General features: G+C 47.2%; 1 protein-coding gene across 2 annotated transcripts in view; it reads right to left on the reverse strand.

Annotated features, from left to right (window-relative positions):
• Positions 1 to 840: 840 nt before the first annotated feature.
• Positions 841 to 19744, reverse strand: part of LOC8050686 (inosine-uridine preferring nucleoside hydrolase) — a 32474-nt gene continuing 13570 nt past the window's right edge. Inside the window, exon 4 of one of the 2 annotated variants that reach the window (XM_029974706.3) lies at positions 841 to 1362. In XM_029974706.3, the coding sequence (XP_029830566.2) occupies positions 1021 to 1362 (342 nt within the window). In that variant the 3' untranslated portion in view covers positions 841 to 1020. The remainder of the gene's footprint in view (positions 1363 to 19744) is intronic. The other variant, XM_029974705.2, reaches the window with a different exon arrangement.

The following is a 19744-nucleotide window of genomic DNA, read 5'->3' on the forward strand; positions in this document are numbered from 1 at the left end:
TTTGGGTAATGTTAATACAACTTTTTTTTCTTTTTTTTTTACTTTTTTTTTTGTTGCTTTTAGCCGCAACACGTTAGATTTTGTTTCCGAACGTAACCTTAAGTTGTAGTTTTACTACTTTTTTCACGTAACGAGAAAAATAAAAACGTTAAAGTTATAATTCAGATTTCTTTTGGGATTAAGATTACACGAAACCAGTACAACGGTAGCGCTCAACGTGGATCTCACGCGTACTGGATGCACCCCATCTCGCGCCAAACCCATAGCGGACGGAGGAAAAAAGTGTCGGTGCGTCATGGTTCGCTCTGGAGGAACCCTGACTCACGGAAAGTTTTATTCGGCAGCAGCACGACATGATCGGTGACAGGTTAAGAACGATGCTCATCCACCTGCGCGTTGCCTTCCGCTATGCTTTGGCTAGCGCCTGCGACAAAGCGATATCAAAGGCAGAGAACGCGCTGGCGGCGGAGCGTCTGCACCGGGTTCTTCACCTGTCACCCCCTGTCAATGACTAAGGCAGCAAAGGAGAATCTTTAACGTCACGTGCAGGAGGCCAACGCGGGGCAGGGATTGGACAAAAGTGCGGCATCAGCGTTCGGCTGAGACATCGTGTTCTCGCTGAATGGATACGATTCCCCGCCGAACGCCTATACAGCACTCGTGTTCGACGCGCACTGGCCTCTTGTGGGTGACGTCACTGACGTATAAAAATTCAGCGCTTAGGTCTTGTTACCTATACCCGTTTTCACCTATGAAAAAAAGGAATTTTCGCGCACTGTTCATACGCCGCGCGAAGTAGTTCATGCGAAATTCGGTTGTCGGAGAAAGACGCGAAGCTTTTGGCGTTTGAAAGATGCACTTCTTGATAAGATAACACATATTTAATATAAAATGCACCTACATATACCTCAATGCTCCACATAAGGGGGAAAATTAGTAATGCTCCGCAAAAAGCCGAACTTTTTTTTTTTTTTTTGTTCCATGGTTCTTGAGGTGCCAACGTGTAAAAAAGGCGTTGGCTCAGCGCAGCATCTGCTCGTAGAGCTCCTTGAGCGCCTCCACGTCGAACCCTAGAAGGAACTGGACGTGGGGCGGGCGCCCGTGGTTCCATTTGATGCTGGGCCGCCGGTCCACCACCAACATGCCCCTAGTGGTGGCGCCGTGAAGCTCCACCCAGGCGGGGAACGCCTCGCAGCGCGTCACCAACGAGGGATGCAGCGCGGCCGCCATGGCCAGCATGTCGCAGCACGAGAAGCCCCGCTGGTGGAGCTCGAGGCGCTGGCGCTGCTTCGTGCACTCCGTCACCGCCTTCACCAGCCGCGCCTTGGGAGAGTCGCCGCTAACCCACCGGTCGTACCAGGCCTGCGGGGAAGCGGCGCGATACGGCGTCGGTCAACGTGGGACGTATAGCAGATCATGGCAGGACAAGCACGATGGCGCAGTTTGGTGCAGCAATCACAGCACTGGAAATACCCTCATGTCTCGTTAATATATACCTCCCTATATAGACAAAAAAATTATGCGACATATTGGGTAAATACATGCATTTTTGCGTTGTTATTACGATCGACTCACGTTATGGAGGATTTCGGGGGAACGGAGGTGTCTATGTAAGCGAGGCAGCACTGTACCACCTCATAAATACTTCCTATTTTCTGAATAAAATAGCTTTTTTTTTTTTTTTGCCCGACCTCAACCATTTTTTGAAAGTTTCTCATTTGTATCACGAAACAAAGTGGCATTCACTCCGCATCTTTCTTTCTATCACGCGTGTCACAGTTGGCTCCGTTCTTGATAGAAGTCAGACTATCGCTGGAAGTGCTCCAGACGTCTTCAGAATGCCTCGGAAAGGAAAACAACAAACTGCAGAGGATATTACTAAACAGAAGCGGTGGTGCCCTGAGGCTCAGCACGTTCCCAGTGCCAATGAGTCGCCTGAAAAGCGAGCGCTTGGTTAAAAACAGATAAGCGAGGCGGGCTCGTTCTGTTACGATCAAGAGCCGAGTGAGGGAATGAGATGCTTCGAAAACACCTTACTACAAGAAACAGAGCATCGATAGACTTCGAAGAGCACTTCGTCAAGGATCCGTTCAGTGCCGTTTGTGCAGAATATATCGCATCTGGTTTTAGAGCGACTAGTGTATATTGATTGACAGTGTGCGGACGTTTCATCCTTAGTTACCGGGTACAGTGTTAGACTGTATTTATCAAGCGGAATATGAAATTTTTAAAAGAAATGTTAAAATTCCCTTTATTTTTTTTTTAAATTAGCATCTAAAAACGAGAGTTGATTCCCGTTTCATGTTGCGTGAATGCAGAAAGTTTATCCTACAGGGGCACTAAAGTTAATTCTGAGAGTGTCTTCCGGCGCAAACGCGATCCACACGCCCGAAGCATAAAGAAAGAAAACGTACGCTATGGCGTTGCATTTTTTTATTAAGAAAACAATCAGACATCGCGCTACGTCTCTTTCTTTAGATATATCTAAAAAATGGACGTATCACAAGGCTTTGTCGCGTTTTAAACAAGGACCAATGTCATCAGTAATGTGATTGGCCCGAGTAATTTTGGAGCAGAAAAAGCAACTTCTGGAGCGTAAAGATACACTTAATTTTCACTTCTACCACTGCTAATATTATACGTTACAATACATACGTCCACTGAAAGGCATTGCCTACTTTGCCTTCCCACTTCTGTGCAAACGTTTGTTAGCATCAATCGCACGGCAGGTTTTATTCCGTCAAACACCGAACTAACCAGCGGTTTAGTTGCGTCTATAGTATCTCGAGGCACGACAAATATATGCTGAATGATGAAGGACAGTATGAACTGCCGTGAATAGAAATTTTAGGTACGGAACCAAAGGTAAACAAAACTATATATTCTACAGAAATAATCTTAGAACAGATCATTATTAAGCACTCAAAATGATATCCCATTGAAGTCCTAGAAATTGCAATAAAACGTATACCCGACGCAAGGGGCCATTTTAGAAAATCGCTGGTTTAGGAGGTTTTAGTACGAAAATACGTGAACACGTGCTCAAGCAAGCGCGGGCACACCCTCGACCACGGAGTGGTCTAGATAATTGGGCTCCCCTAAAGTCTCTTTTGTCTCTATTGTGACTTAAATTTTCACTCCCAAGTTCGCTCTATGACGCTTCTTTCCTCTCCTTCCTAATTCGCGCGTTGTTTCACCCTCCGAATCCTCGAACACCGTTTCTGCCATGTGGCGTCAATTCTTTTAAAATGATCAATTGCGAGTGCAACGTCCTGCTGTGGAAGAATGTTTTCTCCTTAGCACGCGGCTGAGCTGCGGCGAAGCAGAATTAGCAAAATAGCGATGACTACTTTGCGGTTCTCGCTTCTCTGCAGTGCACCACTACGCTGTGAGAAGCACACTCAACAAAGCTACCTAATCCTGGTGATGCGAGGGCTCGGCAAAAAAACCGGACAGGTTTTTTCTCTGGACAGAGTATTCGCAAGAAAAACCGAAACCCAAATTTCTCAAGTATTAACAAACCTATTAAGCACATATCTGCAACGAACGTTAAAATAGATATCACTGACCCCATCGAAAGGGAAAATAGTCATCACACATCATTGAATTGAGTTTTGTTGGCAAAGCAGGCGGAAACTTAAACACGCTATACAAAACATATATCTTTCAACCCCTAAGAAAACAAAACAGAACGACGACAGGGCAAGTGAGGAAACACGAGTACCTCGGGTTGTCTGCCGCCTCACCCTGGTAACATTTGTTTGAATAATTGCAACTACATGATTCCGGTAGAAATATTAAATCTAAATTTTAGGACTGGAGTCAATGATGTTGCACCGTTTGCATTGTCTAAAAACTATACACCAATCATCCCGAATGACCGTTGCTTTACTGTTTAGTATGACTATACATATTTAGGACTTTGGTGAACGCTTTATACGGAGGAGAAATTATAGTGCAGTCCGAGGTTTGTTGGTGTCGTATGTACGCATGTGATGAAGCCGGGATTCTAAGTCATCTATGGCGTGTTTTTCGGACAATAAATCAATATATGAGACTCTTAACGCGCAGCCGAGTCTCCACTACCGCACCAGCATGAACATAGCTTTAAATAACATAACAGCTGATTGACGAAATATAGTCGCATTTCAAGCATTAAAAAAAAAAAAAAGAAATTGCGGCATGTACGATTATCAAGGTAGTGCCATGTTTTAATGCCAGGTTAAATACCGGTATTCAAAGGGCAGTGACGTTTCAACAACATTGTTGTATTTCGTCATTACCTTTTTTTATTCTAAGGGTACAACTAGTTCTGCATTTAAGAGTACAGGACCAAACTTAAAAGTTAAAACCAAACTTGGACTAGGTAGATATGCACGCACTCACTAGACATCTTCTTTAAATTAAGACGGATGTTCTGGAGCAGTGTCTTAGTTAGGGCTACTCTGACTCCATGCTCGAGTCATCTCCGTCGTCGCATTTAAGATCAGGGCTCTTCAGCTCGAGATTGGTACGAACAAACACCACCTTCTGCGCTCTGTGTCCTTTGAGTTGGTTCCTACTCTTGGTGTGGACACCGCTGAGCTTCGACCAGTTTTGTTCGCACGCAGCGGAGAAGGGTAAAACTTGAAGGCAACAAGGAATTGGTGTCAGGGGTTCAGAGGTATACAAACCTTGCCACCACGTGTACGGTGGAATATGCTTCGCCGAGTCTTCCAATGCCATCCTCGACCAACTACCTGACTGAACCCTATATTCGGCGAGATTTGACAACACTTTTTCCGCATCGAGATACATCCTCTCTGCCGTCTCTGTGATGTAGTCCATCGCGTGGGATACTTCTTCTTCACTTAATCACCGCCCTTTGAACTTCAGGTTGAGCAAATTTGTGGCCTCATGTGCTGGACAGCAAATAAAGTTGCGTCGCTCACTCAGAATTTCTGCTATTCTTTCCTTTTCGCCTGTCGTCAAGGGAGATTTTGGATGGGCCTTTTCAACTTGTCTTGTTACTTTGAACAGGATGTCATAGGCATCTGAGAGAACAGCAGTGTCTGATCCCAGATTTGTGTAAAGCTTCTTTGTTTTTCAGTAGGCCTTCCAGTGACACGCCCGCCCAGCGAGTTTCAGCTGGTAGTTTTAACGCGGTCTGGTTTCCAGCATAGCACTCTTCTTGCCTCTTACCCAGGCAGTACAGGCACGTTGAAAAGACGTCGAAAGAACGGCGATGACGTCAGGAACCACATGTCGAAAGAACGTCAAAAGTCTGAACGTTAGATCCCTTCGATATAATATAGAAAGGCTAATGTCTAAAAAAAAAAGGGTGGGTTTTACGTCGACAAAACGTCCCACTTAACGACCTTAAAACGTCGAGGGCACGTCTGAATTAAACGGGAAGTCAAGAGATAATGTTATATCAACGTTGACATAATATCCCATTTAATGACCATAATGTCCTATTTAATAACCAAGTGCATTAACCTTTCTTTAATGACAATAGAGTAGTCGATCCTGCTTTGACACTATTGCGTCATTCTGTTAAAGAACGCTTCTATAGAAGTTCGCTGCTTGACATACCTGTCGGCCTCATTTTGAGAGCTTAGGCTTTCATTTTCCACAGGTGCACGCTCTGATCGTGAAACATCTCAGATGGGCTCCTGGACCGACATGCCCCAGACTCTGACCTTGTCGGGTCGTCCGATGCCGCAGACTTGATGCCCTGGGGGCACTTCGGACACCTTGCGATGCGCTGCCGCAAGCGGGTTGCGTTGAAAAATTCGTGTTCGGCACCACAAAATCTGCACACCGCTGGCCCCTTACCACTGTTTAGCACGTCAAAGTTCCTCCAAACGTTGGAGCGCGGTCTCACCACGACACACAGCACACAGTTTTGACGGGTCCACGGCGAAAGTCCATACCCGAGAACGATGCGCGCGGTTTCGGAAACGGCACTGGGGAAGCTAAAGTGATATAGCTGCCCTGGCTGGCCTCTCCACGTCGCACAGCATACAGTTTTGATAGATCCACGGTCCCCGGAAAGTGTCCACACCCGAGTACGACGCTCACGACTTTCACTAAGGGGCTGGGAAAGCTAAAGTGAAATGGCTCCTAGCTCTGGCCACCCGTCGAGAGCGCGAACGGCACTAACGGCGGGAACAAAGAATTGCGTGGGTGCTATCGATTGCTGCCAGATGAGTAGTCGAAGCTCAGCTGAATTGACAAAAGTTGTCGTAAAGGTTAAAAGGTTGATATAATATAATATTCCACCTTAAAATTGGCGGAAATATCTTTGCGGTTTTTGACCTCTGTCGATATATTTCGAATCATTACTGAATTATAGCGGTTGAGAGAATTTTGGGGATGTTTCCAAAATTTCCGGAAAAAGCTTGTTTTGTTTTTTGTTCTTTTTTTCCGGCCTTCAAAATTTCCGGAAAATTTACATCTCTACCTAATCCACCAGAACAGACCACGAACATGAAAACTATTACGCGACTTCCGAGCATTGTCTGTTAGTGTTTGATACATGGAATAAATAGAGTAGTACGTTATTTAAGACGATAATTACTGTTACGATTTGGCCGTATAGGGGAGCCTCAACTCTTATATTTTCAGTATTAATCAAGTGCAATTATGTATTGGCGCAATGTTGGTGCAAATTCATCACATTTTGGTGGAATGTAGCAGGCTAAGCACTTTGGGGCGGCAGTCACATCACTTCCATAAGACACCTCACGTTAAATTTCCCATAGAGTTATTATAATGTATGCGAGAGGTTCAACTGGCTCTAGTGTCTACGGGACTTCCGGTTTCAAATTCAAGCAGACAGGGACCAGTCCACTTTCGAGGTGCTTCTGTGTGGCGAAACGCGCTTGAAGTATGCCTCTTCGCTGGAGAAAAACAGGAATTACCTTTGTTACTTGGGTCGTAGCGAAAATTTGTTTAACATTACAAAAGTGAAATTGCTTTAGTTAGAGCATTTTTTCCAATGAGACAGTGAGGTTTAACTTCCCAATATTTCGGGTCCAGCGCTATGTTCCACGGCAAGTGTGTAAAACCAAATCGACGAATCGGAGAAAGATTAACAATCGAAAAGAACGTTGCTCAAAGAGCCCACCATTCCGATGTCGCTAATATTGATACTTTGCGATATTTGCGTGCCACTACAATGACTCCTACTTACGAACGGTTATTGTTGTTGCGCAGTATTTATCAGGCGGTGAAAGTTTTCTGACCTTTCCCAATTTTAAAAGTTTCCCACGTCGAGAAAATTCGGAACTCCGCCGAAATCGCCGCGATTGCTGAAGAATCATTCCCACCTCAGCAACACATTACGGCGCCAGCGCAGCTCGACATTCACCCCAAACTTCCAGGTCCGAAACGACGGCAGCTAAGTGACCTCCTCGCCGAATACAGTGACTGCTTCGCGACGTCGTCGAGGTGCGCCAAACCGCCATTGCGAAACACCGCATCGTTACCGACGACGACGCGCGCCCTGTACATCGATCGCCGTACAGAGTCTCCGTTAAAGAAAGGGAGGTGATCCAGGAGCAAGTGCAAGAGATGCTGAACGACGACATAATCCAACCTTCAAGAAGTCCGTGGGCCTCTCCAGTTGTACTGGTTAAGAAGAAGGACGGAACGCTTAGGTTCTGCGTGGGCTACCCGCAGCTGAACGTAGTGACGAAGAAAGACGTCTATCCACTCCCCCGCATCGACGACACGTTAGACCGGCTGCGCCACTCCCGATACTTTTCATCCATGGACCTGAAGAGCGGCTACTGGCAGATCGAAGTCGACGAACGGGACCGAGAGAAGACAGCTTTCGTCACGCCAGATGAACTGTACGAGTTCAAGGTGATGCCCTTCGGACTGTGCACGGCTCCAGCAACTTTCCAGCGTGTCATGGACACTGTACTGGCAGGACTGAAGTGGCAGAGCTGTCTCGTCTACCTCGATGACGTCGTAGTGTTTTCCAGCGACTTCGACGAGCACTTGCGACGACTCCGAGCAGTTCTCCAAGCCATACGGACCGCCGGACTCAGCCTGAAGCCGTCAAAGTGTCGGTTCCCCTATGACGAAATGAAGTTCCTAGGTCACGTGGTTAGTAACGAAGGCGTTCGCCCCGACCCAGAGAAGACTCGCGCCGTCGCAGCATTTCCAGCACCGACAGACAAGAAGGCCGTGCGAAGGTTTCTTGGACTATGTGCATACTATCGGCGCTTCATCCGGGATTTTGCAAGGATTTCCGCACCACTCACAAACCTCACAAAGGACGCCGAGAAGTTCGAATGGGCCGAGAAGCAGCAGTAGGCATTCGACGAGCTGAAGCGACGACTGCAGACTCCTCCTGTTCTAGGACATTTCGATCAAGATGCGAAAAGCGAAATTCACACGGACGCAAGTAACGTTGGGCTTGGCGCGGTACTGGTTCAAGTGCAAGACGGCACCGAGCGAGTTATCGCATACGCAAGTCGGACACTGCCCAAGGCGGAGAAAAATTACTCCACGACTGAGAAAGAATGCCTTGCTGTCGTCCGGGCAATCTTCTTCTTCTTTTTTTCTTCTTTATTAAATGGAGGGTTTTGTGGAGATGTTGTAATCACCAAGTTTCGTCCGTATTTGTACGGGAGCCCGTTCCGTGTAGTCACGGACCACCACTCGCTCTGCTGGCTTGCGAACCTCAAGGACCCGTCAGGACGCCTCGCTCGATGGAGTCTACGACTAAAAGAGTTCAACATGACTGTGGTCTACAAGTCAGGCCGCAAGCACAGCGACGCCGACTGCCTGTCCAGAGCCCCCATCGAAACACCTTCCGGCAGCAGCAACGACGATGACGACGAGTGCTTCCTAGGTGCAGTGAACACCGACATGGCACGACGTCAAAGAGACGATCCTGAGTTGCGCGCGCTAATCGAGCACCTCGAAGGACGAGGGGGTACTGTCCCCCGCGCCTTCTCGAGAGCCCTGCCGACTTTTGTCCTCCGACAAGGTATACTTTACAAGGAGAACTTCGGAGACAACAGCACACCATGACTGCTGGTAATCCCTACCGACCCTAGAACGGAGATCTTCCAAGCCTGCCACGACGACCCGACGTCCGGACACCTTGGTTACAGCCGGACACTGGCCCGTATTCGTGAAAAGTATTACTGGCCCAAGCTCCCCAAGACCGTCCACTTATACACACAATCATGCCATGAATGCCAGCGACGAAAGAAACCTCCAACGAAGCCGGCCGGATTCTTGCAGTCAATTCCTCCGCCAACGGCACCCTTCCAGCAGATCGGAATGGATTTACTTGGCCCTTTTCCGCCGTCGACGTCGGGAAATCGCTGGATCATCGTCGCCACAGATTATCTCACGCGGTACGCCGAAACGAAAGCCCTTCCTTCCGGAACTGCTGTGGAAGTTGCGAAGTGTTTTATTGAATCCATCGTCCTCCGGCACGGCGCTCCCGAAGTGCTGATCTCAGATCGTGGATCCTCGTTCATGGCCCAGCTGACACAAGAAGTCCTTCTTCTCAGCCACACCAGCCATCGGCGCACAACGGCGTACCACCCGTAGACCAACGGGCTGACGGAGAGACTCAACAAGACCATCGCCGACATGATCTCCATGTACGTCGACGTGGAGCACAAGACTTGGGACGAGGTGTTGCCGTACGTCACATTTGCCTACAACACGGCCGTGCAAGAGACCACCGGAGTGACACCCTTCCAACTGGTTCATGGTCGCAAAGTAACGACAATGCTGGACGCGATGTTACCCCACGAACCGGCTGTTGACGGAAGCGACGACGCCCGGGTGGTTGCCCAACGGGCAGAAGAAGTCCGCCAGCTCGCCAGACACCGTATTCAAGCCCAACAACGTGTCGACACTGGCCGCTACAACCTTCGTCGTCGGGACGTCCACTTCCAGCCCGGAGTCAGGGTGTGGGTGTGGACACCGATCCGCCGCCGTGGTGTCAGTGAGAAACTCCTAAAGTGCTACTTCGGACCCTACAAAGTTCTTCGTCGACTCGGGGATCTGAACTACGAGGTGATGCCCGACGGAACACGGACTTCATCACACCGCGCTCCACGACCGGAAGTCGTCCACGTCGTGCGCCTCAAGCCGTACTACGGGCGATAAGACTGCGAGCTGTGATTTTGTGCACCGCTTTATAGGATTGTGTTTCGCGAGCCTCCGTATGTTCCCATTTTTTGTTTGTTTCGCTCTGTTTTGTTGCCTTTTACGTGGCATCGAGACGATGCCTTTTTAAAGGGTGGAGTAATGCCACGGTCGTCGGCGAGCGACCGCGCGCGTGGCCGAGTGGTTACCGTGCTTGACTGTCGCGCAGAAAGTCTGGTTTCGATTCCAGTCAGTGGAATGCTCTTTTATTTGTTCTTTCAACATTGCGTTCTCGTGAGTTCGAGAACATTATCGTCTGATCGAGTTCCGAATGTTCCAGTCGCCGAACAATCTAGGCCGATTGTTCCAGAACCCAACGCGCGTACATAAGGGACTCCGCGTGCTGATCTGCAGTCAGTTTCGCCCAGCGTTCGACTCTGCCGCTACGCCGACTTCGACGCCCGCGACGCTCTGTTATTATCTATTATACCCGTTTGTTTTTTGGCACAAGTTCGCTACATTAAACGTTTATTTTTTTCTGTTCATTTATTGTTTGTTGGTCACCACCCGTGACAATATGAGTTTTCAACGCTAGAAAAAGCTTACCTTTGCACCCATATATGAGCAGCGGAGTGAAGAAAACTAGTGTTATTTATTACAATTGGCGCTGATTACTTAAATTTACTGTATTTTGATCGTCTACATTCCCAGCTACCTGCTTACCCAGTGTTAGTGCGTGCTTCGTGACGTCTCTATTGATTTTCCAGATGCTCTTCATTGCTTTGGCACAACCCCCCCCCCCCCCCCCCCGCCCCTTCCCTCTGCGGAAAAGTCCGATGCTGCGTTCGCGCTAAGGGTGTCGGACAATGTACAGGTCCCCTCAAAGTAAAACGGAGCGCCGGAGCGGCGACCGAACTGCGTCGCCGCGCTATCTAGCACCGCCGGCTGGAACTGATATGCTGCATCTGCGCATGCGAACGTGCCTTCCGCTGGGACCTTCGTTTTCTTCTTCAAACCCACACGTTATCGGTGGTTCGAGCTGCGCAACGCTTTTCCTAAAATCGACGCCTAATAGCACAAGGGGCGGTGCTCATCGACAACACTGGCCCTTTCCCTCGCGTTATCTCCCTGTGCGAGCGGAACACCTAGCGGTGTTTTTCGGAACAGCGTTTGACAGCTCGAGACGCCGATAATGCGAGGATCAAAAACAAGAATGAAGGAGGACAGCGCGAACGGTACGCGCGCTTGCGCAGAGGGCACCTATCAGTTGCAGCCGGCGCTGCTAGATAGCGCGGCGATGCAGTTCGGTCGCCGCTCCGGCGCTCCGTTTTACTTTGAAGGGGCCTGTATATATATAATACATGTACGAAGCCACTTTAGCACCGCTCTTACTGCCATGAATATGAAAACATAAATGAATAAATAAATAACAACGCGGTAACTGACCAACTGAGAGATGTTCTAAGCCATCTAGTACGTAGGAATTATTCGTGATATTTGCTCGTATAATCAAGCCAAGGGAGAAATTGCACTCCCTTTTCCCCATAGAAATGCATTGCTGGAAGTCAAGTTTAGGCTGTCTTTTGTCTGTTTCAATTTGAAACGGTACACTAGCACCGCGCCATTTGTGGCACGTTATAGTAACTAGGATTTTTTTTTCACGTCGGGATTACTCATAAAGTTAAATGAATCACATGCTTATTATTTTTTATGCCCGATCATTTGTTTGTTGGTGTTTTATGGCGCAAGGGCAACACAAGGGCCAAATAGCGCCAAGATGCTGTTTAGCTGATTTAATATGTAGTATGTTAGTGCTTATGGGTAAAACTAATGTGCTATGTTTAGCTAATATACAAATGGGTAATAAGGCCTATAGAGTGTAAAGGGCTCCAAAAATTCATGTATACTAGAGAAGTGACTTGAGGCCACTTTTTTGAAGGAACGTGAATAAGTCTTTGAGTGGAATCTGAGGTTCAGGACCTAACACCAAACACGGATGAAATGGAATGTTTAATCTTCTTAGTGGTGCTAAAAGTGGTTTAAGGAAAGGTTCCAGCTTCCTGCAAACAAACAGATGCATTACTGTAAGGTCTGAGTCACATATTTCGCAGGTAGGAGGTTCATTGCCCATTAAGAGATGTGAGTGTGTTAAGCGTGTATGTCCAATGCGCAGTCGTGTTAACAATACACTGTCATGACGCGAGAGGTGACGATGGTCCTGAAATTTATCTGTAGTAGGGTGAAGGGTATGAAGCTTGTTACCTTCACATTTCTTCCATTGCCGCAACCATTTTGTCGCGACACTCTTGGACATCTCACGGCGAATGTCACTTAAGGGCAAAGGCATCTGTGTTCTGTCTTCAAACGGACCTTGTCGGGCAGTTTTGTCGGCAAGCTCATTTCCAGTGATGCCACTATGCCCTGGAACCCAGAGGAACCGAACGTGTCCGCCTATTGACTGGATTTCTCGTAACAGCGTATGAATATCTACAATAAACGGGTGTTTCTTAGGCTCTATAGCACAGATGGACATAAGTGCACTTAGAGAGTTGGAGCATATCAGTGATTTCTTGATCCGGGACTTTCTGATGTGCTTAAGCGAAGCAATAATCGCATATAATTCAGATGTGAAGACAGATGCAATTGGAGACAACTGGAAAGCATTTCTGGTGGTCCCAGAAACAAAGGCCGCTCCAACAGCATCGCCCATTTTAGAACCATCAGTGTAAAATGCCCGGTAGTCCTTGAACTCTTTAAGAATTTCTAAAAAACACTGTTGGTACACCAGAGGCGCAGTACATGGCTTTTGGAACTTAGTTAACCGCAGATCACAGGAAATGCTTGGGTCATACCAAGGGGGGAGTGGTGGACGAAAAGTTGAAACCTTGCTTATTGAAAACCTAGTGTCCGACAAAACTTGCTGCACACGAATTCCAAATGGTTGGGCGACTGATGGGCGTCGAGCAAACAGCTCAGTGAAAGATGGGGCTAGGACATGAGTGTAGGCTGGATTGTCCTTGTACATTGAAATTCTACCTGCATAAAATAGACCTAGCAATTCTCTCCAAAGACATAGGGGCTGTTCATGGGCTGTTATGTATAGGCTCTCCACTGGTGATGTTCGAAAAGCTCCTGTGCACAAACGAATTGCCTGGTGATGAACAGGATCAAGCTGTCGAATTGTGTTTTGTCTAGCCGATCCATAAACAAAGCTACCATAATCCAGTTTTGAACGCACTGTAGCCCGGTAAATATGCAGAAGAGACTCCACGTGTCCTCCCCAAGATGTGTGTGCAAGCACTTTAAGAATATTTAGTTTTTTTAGGCAGTTTTTGCGAAGATGGGCAATATGCTCTCCAAATGTCAGTTTTCGGTCAAAAATGACTCCAAGAAATTTTTGAGAGTCCTTACAAGTAAGTTGTGTACCATTTAGTGACAGTTCGGGATTGTGGTACAGTCCATGTTTCCGCGTGAAATGTACAATGGCACTTTTTTCTGCCGAGAACTGAAATCCGTTTCGAAAACACCACCTGCCCAGTTTGTTTATGCAGAGCTGGAGTTGTCACTCGGCAACTCGCAGAGATGAAGTCCTGATAGAAATTTTAAGGTCATCGGCATATAAAGAGTGTTCGATGGGGCGAGAAATTTCACGGGAGAGTGAATTTATCTGAACCAAAAATAATGTGACACTTAAAATGCAGCCCTGGGGAACGCCCGTTTCCTGCATAAACTCGTCAGAAAGAACAGCTCCCCGGCGCACCTGAAAAGTGCGATCTGTTAAGAAGTTCTTAATGAACACCATCATGTTACCATTAAAACCCATTGACACCAGGTTGCTAAGAATACCATGCCTCCATGTTGTATCATATGCCTTAGCAAGATCGAAGAAAACTGCCACCAGATGTTCACGCCTCACAAAGGCCGAGCGAACCTCCATCTCCAGAGACACAAGATGATCGAGGGTGGAGCAGTTTTTGCGGAAACCACACTGAGCTCGTGATAGTAAGTTTTTTGCCTCTAGGCAAAAAACAAGCCTTGAATTTATCATACGTGCCAACACCTTGCAGAGGCAGCTGGTGAGAGCTATTGGTCTGTAGTTCTGAAGATTTGTGTGATCTTTGCCTGGCTTTGGAATGGCTATAACGACTGCTTTCCTCCAGGATGTTGGGAACACCCCCGTTTCCCATATTCTGTTATAGAACTTCAGAAGAGCAAGTTTGGAATCGTGGGATAAGTTAGCAATCATTTTATAGTGTATGCTGTCTAAGCCAACTGCAGAATTCCGGCAATGCAGGGTCGATAGCTCCAGCTCTCGAAAAGATAAAGGTTTGTTGTAAGGTTCCTCGCTACTGAGTTTTATTGGCAGTGGTTTTCTTTCTACTTGCGTGCAATAAGCTAGAAAAGGTTTTTGGTATGAACACTTGCTCGATATTACTGAAAAAGTATGTCCCAGCAGATTTGCCTGGTCTATGGGAGAGCACACTTGAACTGTTCCATCTTTGAGAATAGAGAGTCGGGTATCATTATATAAGCCCTCCATCTTCCGGACTTTGTCCCAGATTTCTTTTGTTGATGTGTCCTGGGTAACCTCCGAGGTGTACTTGCACCAGGAGTTTTTCTTCTGGCTTCTGATTATGCGGCGGAGCTCAGCTCTGCTTCTTTTAAGGGCGATCAACCACTCAGAAGTGGGATACCTCTTGAACTTTCCCCAATACTTATTTTTATTTTTCTTGGCTTCTGTGCATTCTGGAGACCACCAGGGTTTTGGGTATTTTGGAAACCGTGATGATGTTTTTGGAATTGAAACTGTTGCTGCGTCAATTATGACAGTTGTCAAAGCAGACGTGGCCTCATCGATATTAAGTGCGGTGAAACCATCCTCGGGAATCTGGGCCTGTTCACTGAATTTCGCCCAGTCTGCCTTCTCAATGATCCACCGAGGCACTCTTTTCGTAACACAAGGAGTAGCGCACGAGTGTTGGATGACAATGGGAAAGTGATCTCTGTTATATGGATTGTGGTGAACACGCCAGGACAATTTCGTAAAAAGAGAAGCTGAACAAAATGATAAGTCTATGGCAGAGTATTTTACAGGTAAGCTTAGGGTAATATGCGTAGGAGACTTGTCATTTAAAAGATTCAGTGAATTTTTGAGCAAAAAATTCTCCACTACTTTGCCTCTAGAGTCATCCAATTGACTTCCCCATAGTCTATTGTGAGCATTGAAGTCTCCAAGAAGCAGGTAAGGGCTTAGGAGTTCATTTACAAGCTGTTCTAGCTCTGTCAACGTGATCTGTTCATTAGGTGGAAGATAAAGAGAGCATACAGTTACCGTGATACCGATGTAAATACGTGCAGCAACTGCTTCCAAGTTTGAGGTTAAAAGAATCTGCTCTGAAGGACACGATGGCTGCACAATGAGAGCCACTCCTCCACCTCTCACATCCGGAGGACGGTCTTTACGATATACTGCGCATCTGCCAAATCTGAACGAGGCGGACTCGGAAAGGAAGGTTTCCTGAAGACAGGTCACCTCTGGGTCTAGGGCCTGCATCAGATCCTTTAAATCTTCAATGTTTGAGCGTGCTCCTCTGCAGTTCCACTGCACAATATTCACTGGCATTATGCTAGGGCGGTCCTGTTATGCGAGGGCTCTGTTTCTTTTTTGGTTGCTTGTCAACTTCCATAGGGGTAGCCTGATCTGCAGGATCAGTGCAGGATTCAGCCATCCCTCCTTGTACACCAGGGGCTTCATGATGCGAGCAGGATGCACCACGATTACACTCGGATGCAACCAGAGCATTTGATTGAGGTGTACTATGTTGTTTTTCATGTAGTATGGGAAGGTTGAACACAACCTTTTGGGAGCGTCCAAATGAAGGTGACTTGTTTGATTTCACCTGCTCCTGAACCTTGGCGTTGGGAGTGGCCGATGTGCTGGCAGCGCTCCCAGAGTGATGAGAAGAGGAGGATGGGGAGCCCCGAGGTGCCTCCTCTGCACGCCGTCGGGGTTGCGAGAGACCACTGAGACGCACCGACGTGTCGGTTGTTTGCGTCATGGGAGTCTGTAAGGGTGTGTTATCCACCCTTGGTTTTGCAAGGAAAGGGGGGCTAAATGGGGCCACAATATCCTGAGCGGAGTATTGTGTGCCCACAGAGGTCTTTGGTGGAGCAGCCCCCCTAGCTGCCGCCTCAGCATACGTGCCTCCTTGCAGGAAGGAGAGACGCTTACGTGCTTCCTGGTAAGTCAAGTTTTCCTTTGTCTTTAGAGTTATTATTTCCTTTTCCAGTTTGAATTTAGGGCACGAACGAGAGTATGCCGGGTGAGGTCCTCGGCAATTCAAGCAGGTGTGCTAGTCACTAGAACAGTTGTCTGTGGGGTGATCATTGCTTGCACATTTGGCACATGTCGTTTTTCCTCTGCACGTGGTTGACCCATGGCCAAAACGTTGGCAGCGGAAGCAACGTCTAGGATTGGGGATGTAGGGCCTCACTTTGCAGTTAAGGTAGCCAGCCTTGACTGCGGAGGGGAGACTTGTTGAGTTGAACGTTAAAACTATATGTTTAGTGTCCCTTTCCTGGCCATCACGACGAAGAGTGATCCGTCGAACAGCGATGACTCCCTGATCTTTAAGACCTTCAAGGATCTCTTCGTTCGGGCTTCCAAGTAGATCATCCTCGGAGATGACGCCCTGCGTGCTATTGAGAGAGCGGTGAATGGTAACAGAAACGGCATAGTCTTGGATTTCGTTGAGGGCAAGTAATGCAGTACTCTGCTCTGCAGTATGGACTTCAACAAGGAGGTCACCAGAAAAAAGCTTCTTTGCTTTGAAATTTTTTCCAACTACCATCTCCAAAGTCTTTGCGACTAGGAAAGGAGAAAGTTTTGCCCGCGGTTTGTCCTCGTTGTCTGAGTGCATAACCAAAAATTTTGGAAAAGTTTCCGGCGCCGTGGTACGATTTTTAAGAAGTTTGTCCTCGGTGCGGGCCCTTTTCAGAGCCCGATCAGAGTTTTTGTTTAGCTTGGAACCCATAATAAATGGGGAGGCGTTCGGCGTCTGTAGCGCACCACCCACCACGGAGCCCAACATGGGGATAGGTAATGCGCCATAGCAATAAAGGTTTTGCTGACGACATTACGCTATCAGTGCTACCAAGACACTATAACCTAGTGCGGGTCTAGACAAGGGGTCTATCGCCACCCAAGGTTAGCCCTTGCCGCCAAAGATGGTGAATATGAAAGAAAGAAGAGCAGAGAAAAGAGAAAGATAAGAGGGGATAGTAGAAGATGTGGCGACTGACTGAATCATCCTGGTTGGGCCAAGCCAGGACACCCGTCTACAGGAAGCAGGGACCAAAGTGGTGTGTTGCCTCGCCCGGGGGGCCCCGAAGGGTCCAAACCTACCCCGGGCTCAGCTCAACCACCAGGATGCCCTTTTCCCTGGACACGGGCTCGCCACGCACAGCCAGACGTGGGTGGGTCTTAGCCACTTTTTACTCAGGGTCTGTGGTGTCGCCAAAGTGGCTGGGGTCCGTGGTGACGCTACTCACCAAGCACCTAGCACCTAAGGTGCAGGCGCCCCCTGCGGAGCTCGGGGTCCGTGGAGACGCAACTCTCCAAACACCTGCTTTCACAGGTGCCCCCTGCGGGGGCCCGATCATTTACACCCTGAAAAATAGTCGATCAAAATAACATACCAGCACACACAGACACCGAAGATGATGTAACAAAATTTTATGAACTCACGTAAAACGATCAAAACATTGTGTTTTTTTTTTATTTTGTGTAATGATTTGCATTTTACTTATGGAGGTTCTCATCTAAATTAAAACTCGGTTTTGGGGTAGAATTTTCAATTTTGACAAAAATGATGTTTTGGAACCGTTCTTGAAATGAAAGAGGGCAAGCGGCAAGCTAGGCGAATTTTCTTGTTCTTAAATCCTTGACCAATGAAGCGGCTCTAGCGAAAATTGACCTTTCCCGTATGTGTCGCAGATGGTATATTTGCCCGCTCGTTAATGAAAAATGAAAACATAATGAAATGTATTCCTAGAGTCTCACAGAAGAGCCACAGTGTTGTATTTTGAAAGGTGAGAAAATAGCGAGCGGTCAAACGCGCGATCCCCGACAGGTGGAAGGAACGTCCGTTTTCTCCTCAACCGCCCTTCAATTGTCGATAACTATATAAAAAAAAAAAAATAACCCGCTATGAGTACGGTTCGCGCTCTTTTACATTAAAAATAAAAAAAGGAAAAAGGGGGGGGGGGGGGCGACAAAGTCAAATTTGGGGGTTTTATGTGCCAAACCAACGACGGGCATCTGGCACGCCCCAGCGAAGGACTGAGGATTAATTTGGACCACCTGGGGATCTTTTGGCGTGCAACCGAAAGCTCGGTTACACGGCGCCTTCTCCGCTATAAGCCTCCGTCAGATTGCGGGCACCTCGGCCGGGATTCGAACCCGCCACATGGGGATCCGTAGGCCAGCGCTGCATTGCAGCTCGGAGCGTGCGGAGTGCAAGCTCGCGCCGCAGAATCCAGGGATCCTAGGTTAAATTCTCAACCCTGCCCGTTTCAAACAGGATGAGTATGTCGAACCGGCGTGCAATCGTGTGCCACTACTGCGTGATGCACATTAAAGGCACCACACTGGCAATGTTAAAGTCGAGTCTCGTTAATGTGGACACCTCTGTTTTCCCCCAAAACTGTTCATAATACTAATTGTTGGTCTATAAGAACGAGATTAAAGATTGACGTCTTTACCCAGTTCGTCCCCGAAAATGGTGTCCATATAATGGGGTGTTCGTATTAATGATCAGTCCAGATTACAGTGACATCAATGTACTGCAGTGACCGTATTTCGCACGTATGCAGTTGACACACCAGACGCCGACTGAGTCTGACTATACTCCGTGTCCCAAATGCCTGCCGTAAAGGCAGAATCATAGGTACGTTAGCCTAGCTCAGCAGTATGCTTGTTCTTCTTTTTTTTCCCTATGAGGAATTGTGCATAAAAGGCATTTTCTAAAGGCACGCGCTCGTGCCAATTTCTTTGTCTTCACTATAGATGTTTATGAGATGGAGTATAACTTCCGGCTGTTGAAACGTGAACTGCATACATTTATTATTTAAAGAATGCTCCCAAAACACATATCTTATATTCCTAACGAGCGTGTTGGTAAGATGTACTAGATAACAGAAAGTATAAAACAGAGAGAGGACGAATGTACTCTCTCTGTTTTATACTTTCTATTATCTGTTTTATATCTCTGTGCTATATCTGTTTTATATATCTCTGTCTCTCTGCTTTATCCTTTCTGTTATCTGTACTATCTGTTATGTACTCGTCTGTGTTTCGTCCTCTCTCTGTTTTATACTTTCTGTTATCTAGTACATATATCTTGTTTGGTCAAAATTAGAAATTCGACCCAAGAAATTGTGTCTGAACTGCGATGAAAACACCCTTATAGTATTATCGTAATAATAGATTTTGCATGTTTCCGTTTTGTTTTTCTTTTGCTACCAGTAATAATTAAATTCCTTTCCGTATTTTATGTATCCCTCTTCCTCCTTTGTGTAATAGCCCCCCCCTCCCCCTTTGCAGGGTCTTTATGGGTATTTTGAATGAAATAATAAA

Source organism: Ixodes scapularis, unplaced genomic scaffold (genome assembly GCF_016920785.2).
Source record: "Ixodes scapularis isolate PalLabHiFi unplaced genomic scaffold, ASM1692078v2 PGA_scaffold1__304_contigs__length_218370807, whole genome shotgun sequence".
Classification (NCBI taxonomy): Eukaryota; Metazoa; Arthropoda; class Arachnida; order Ixodida; family Ixodidae; genus Ixodes; species Ixodes scapularis.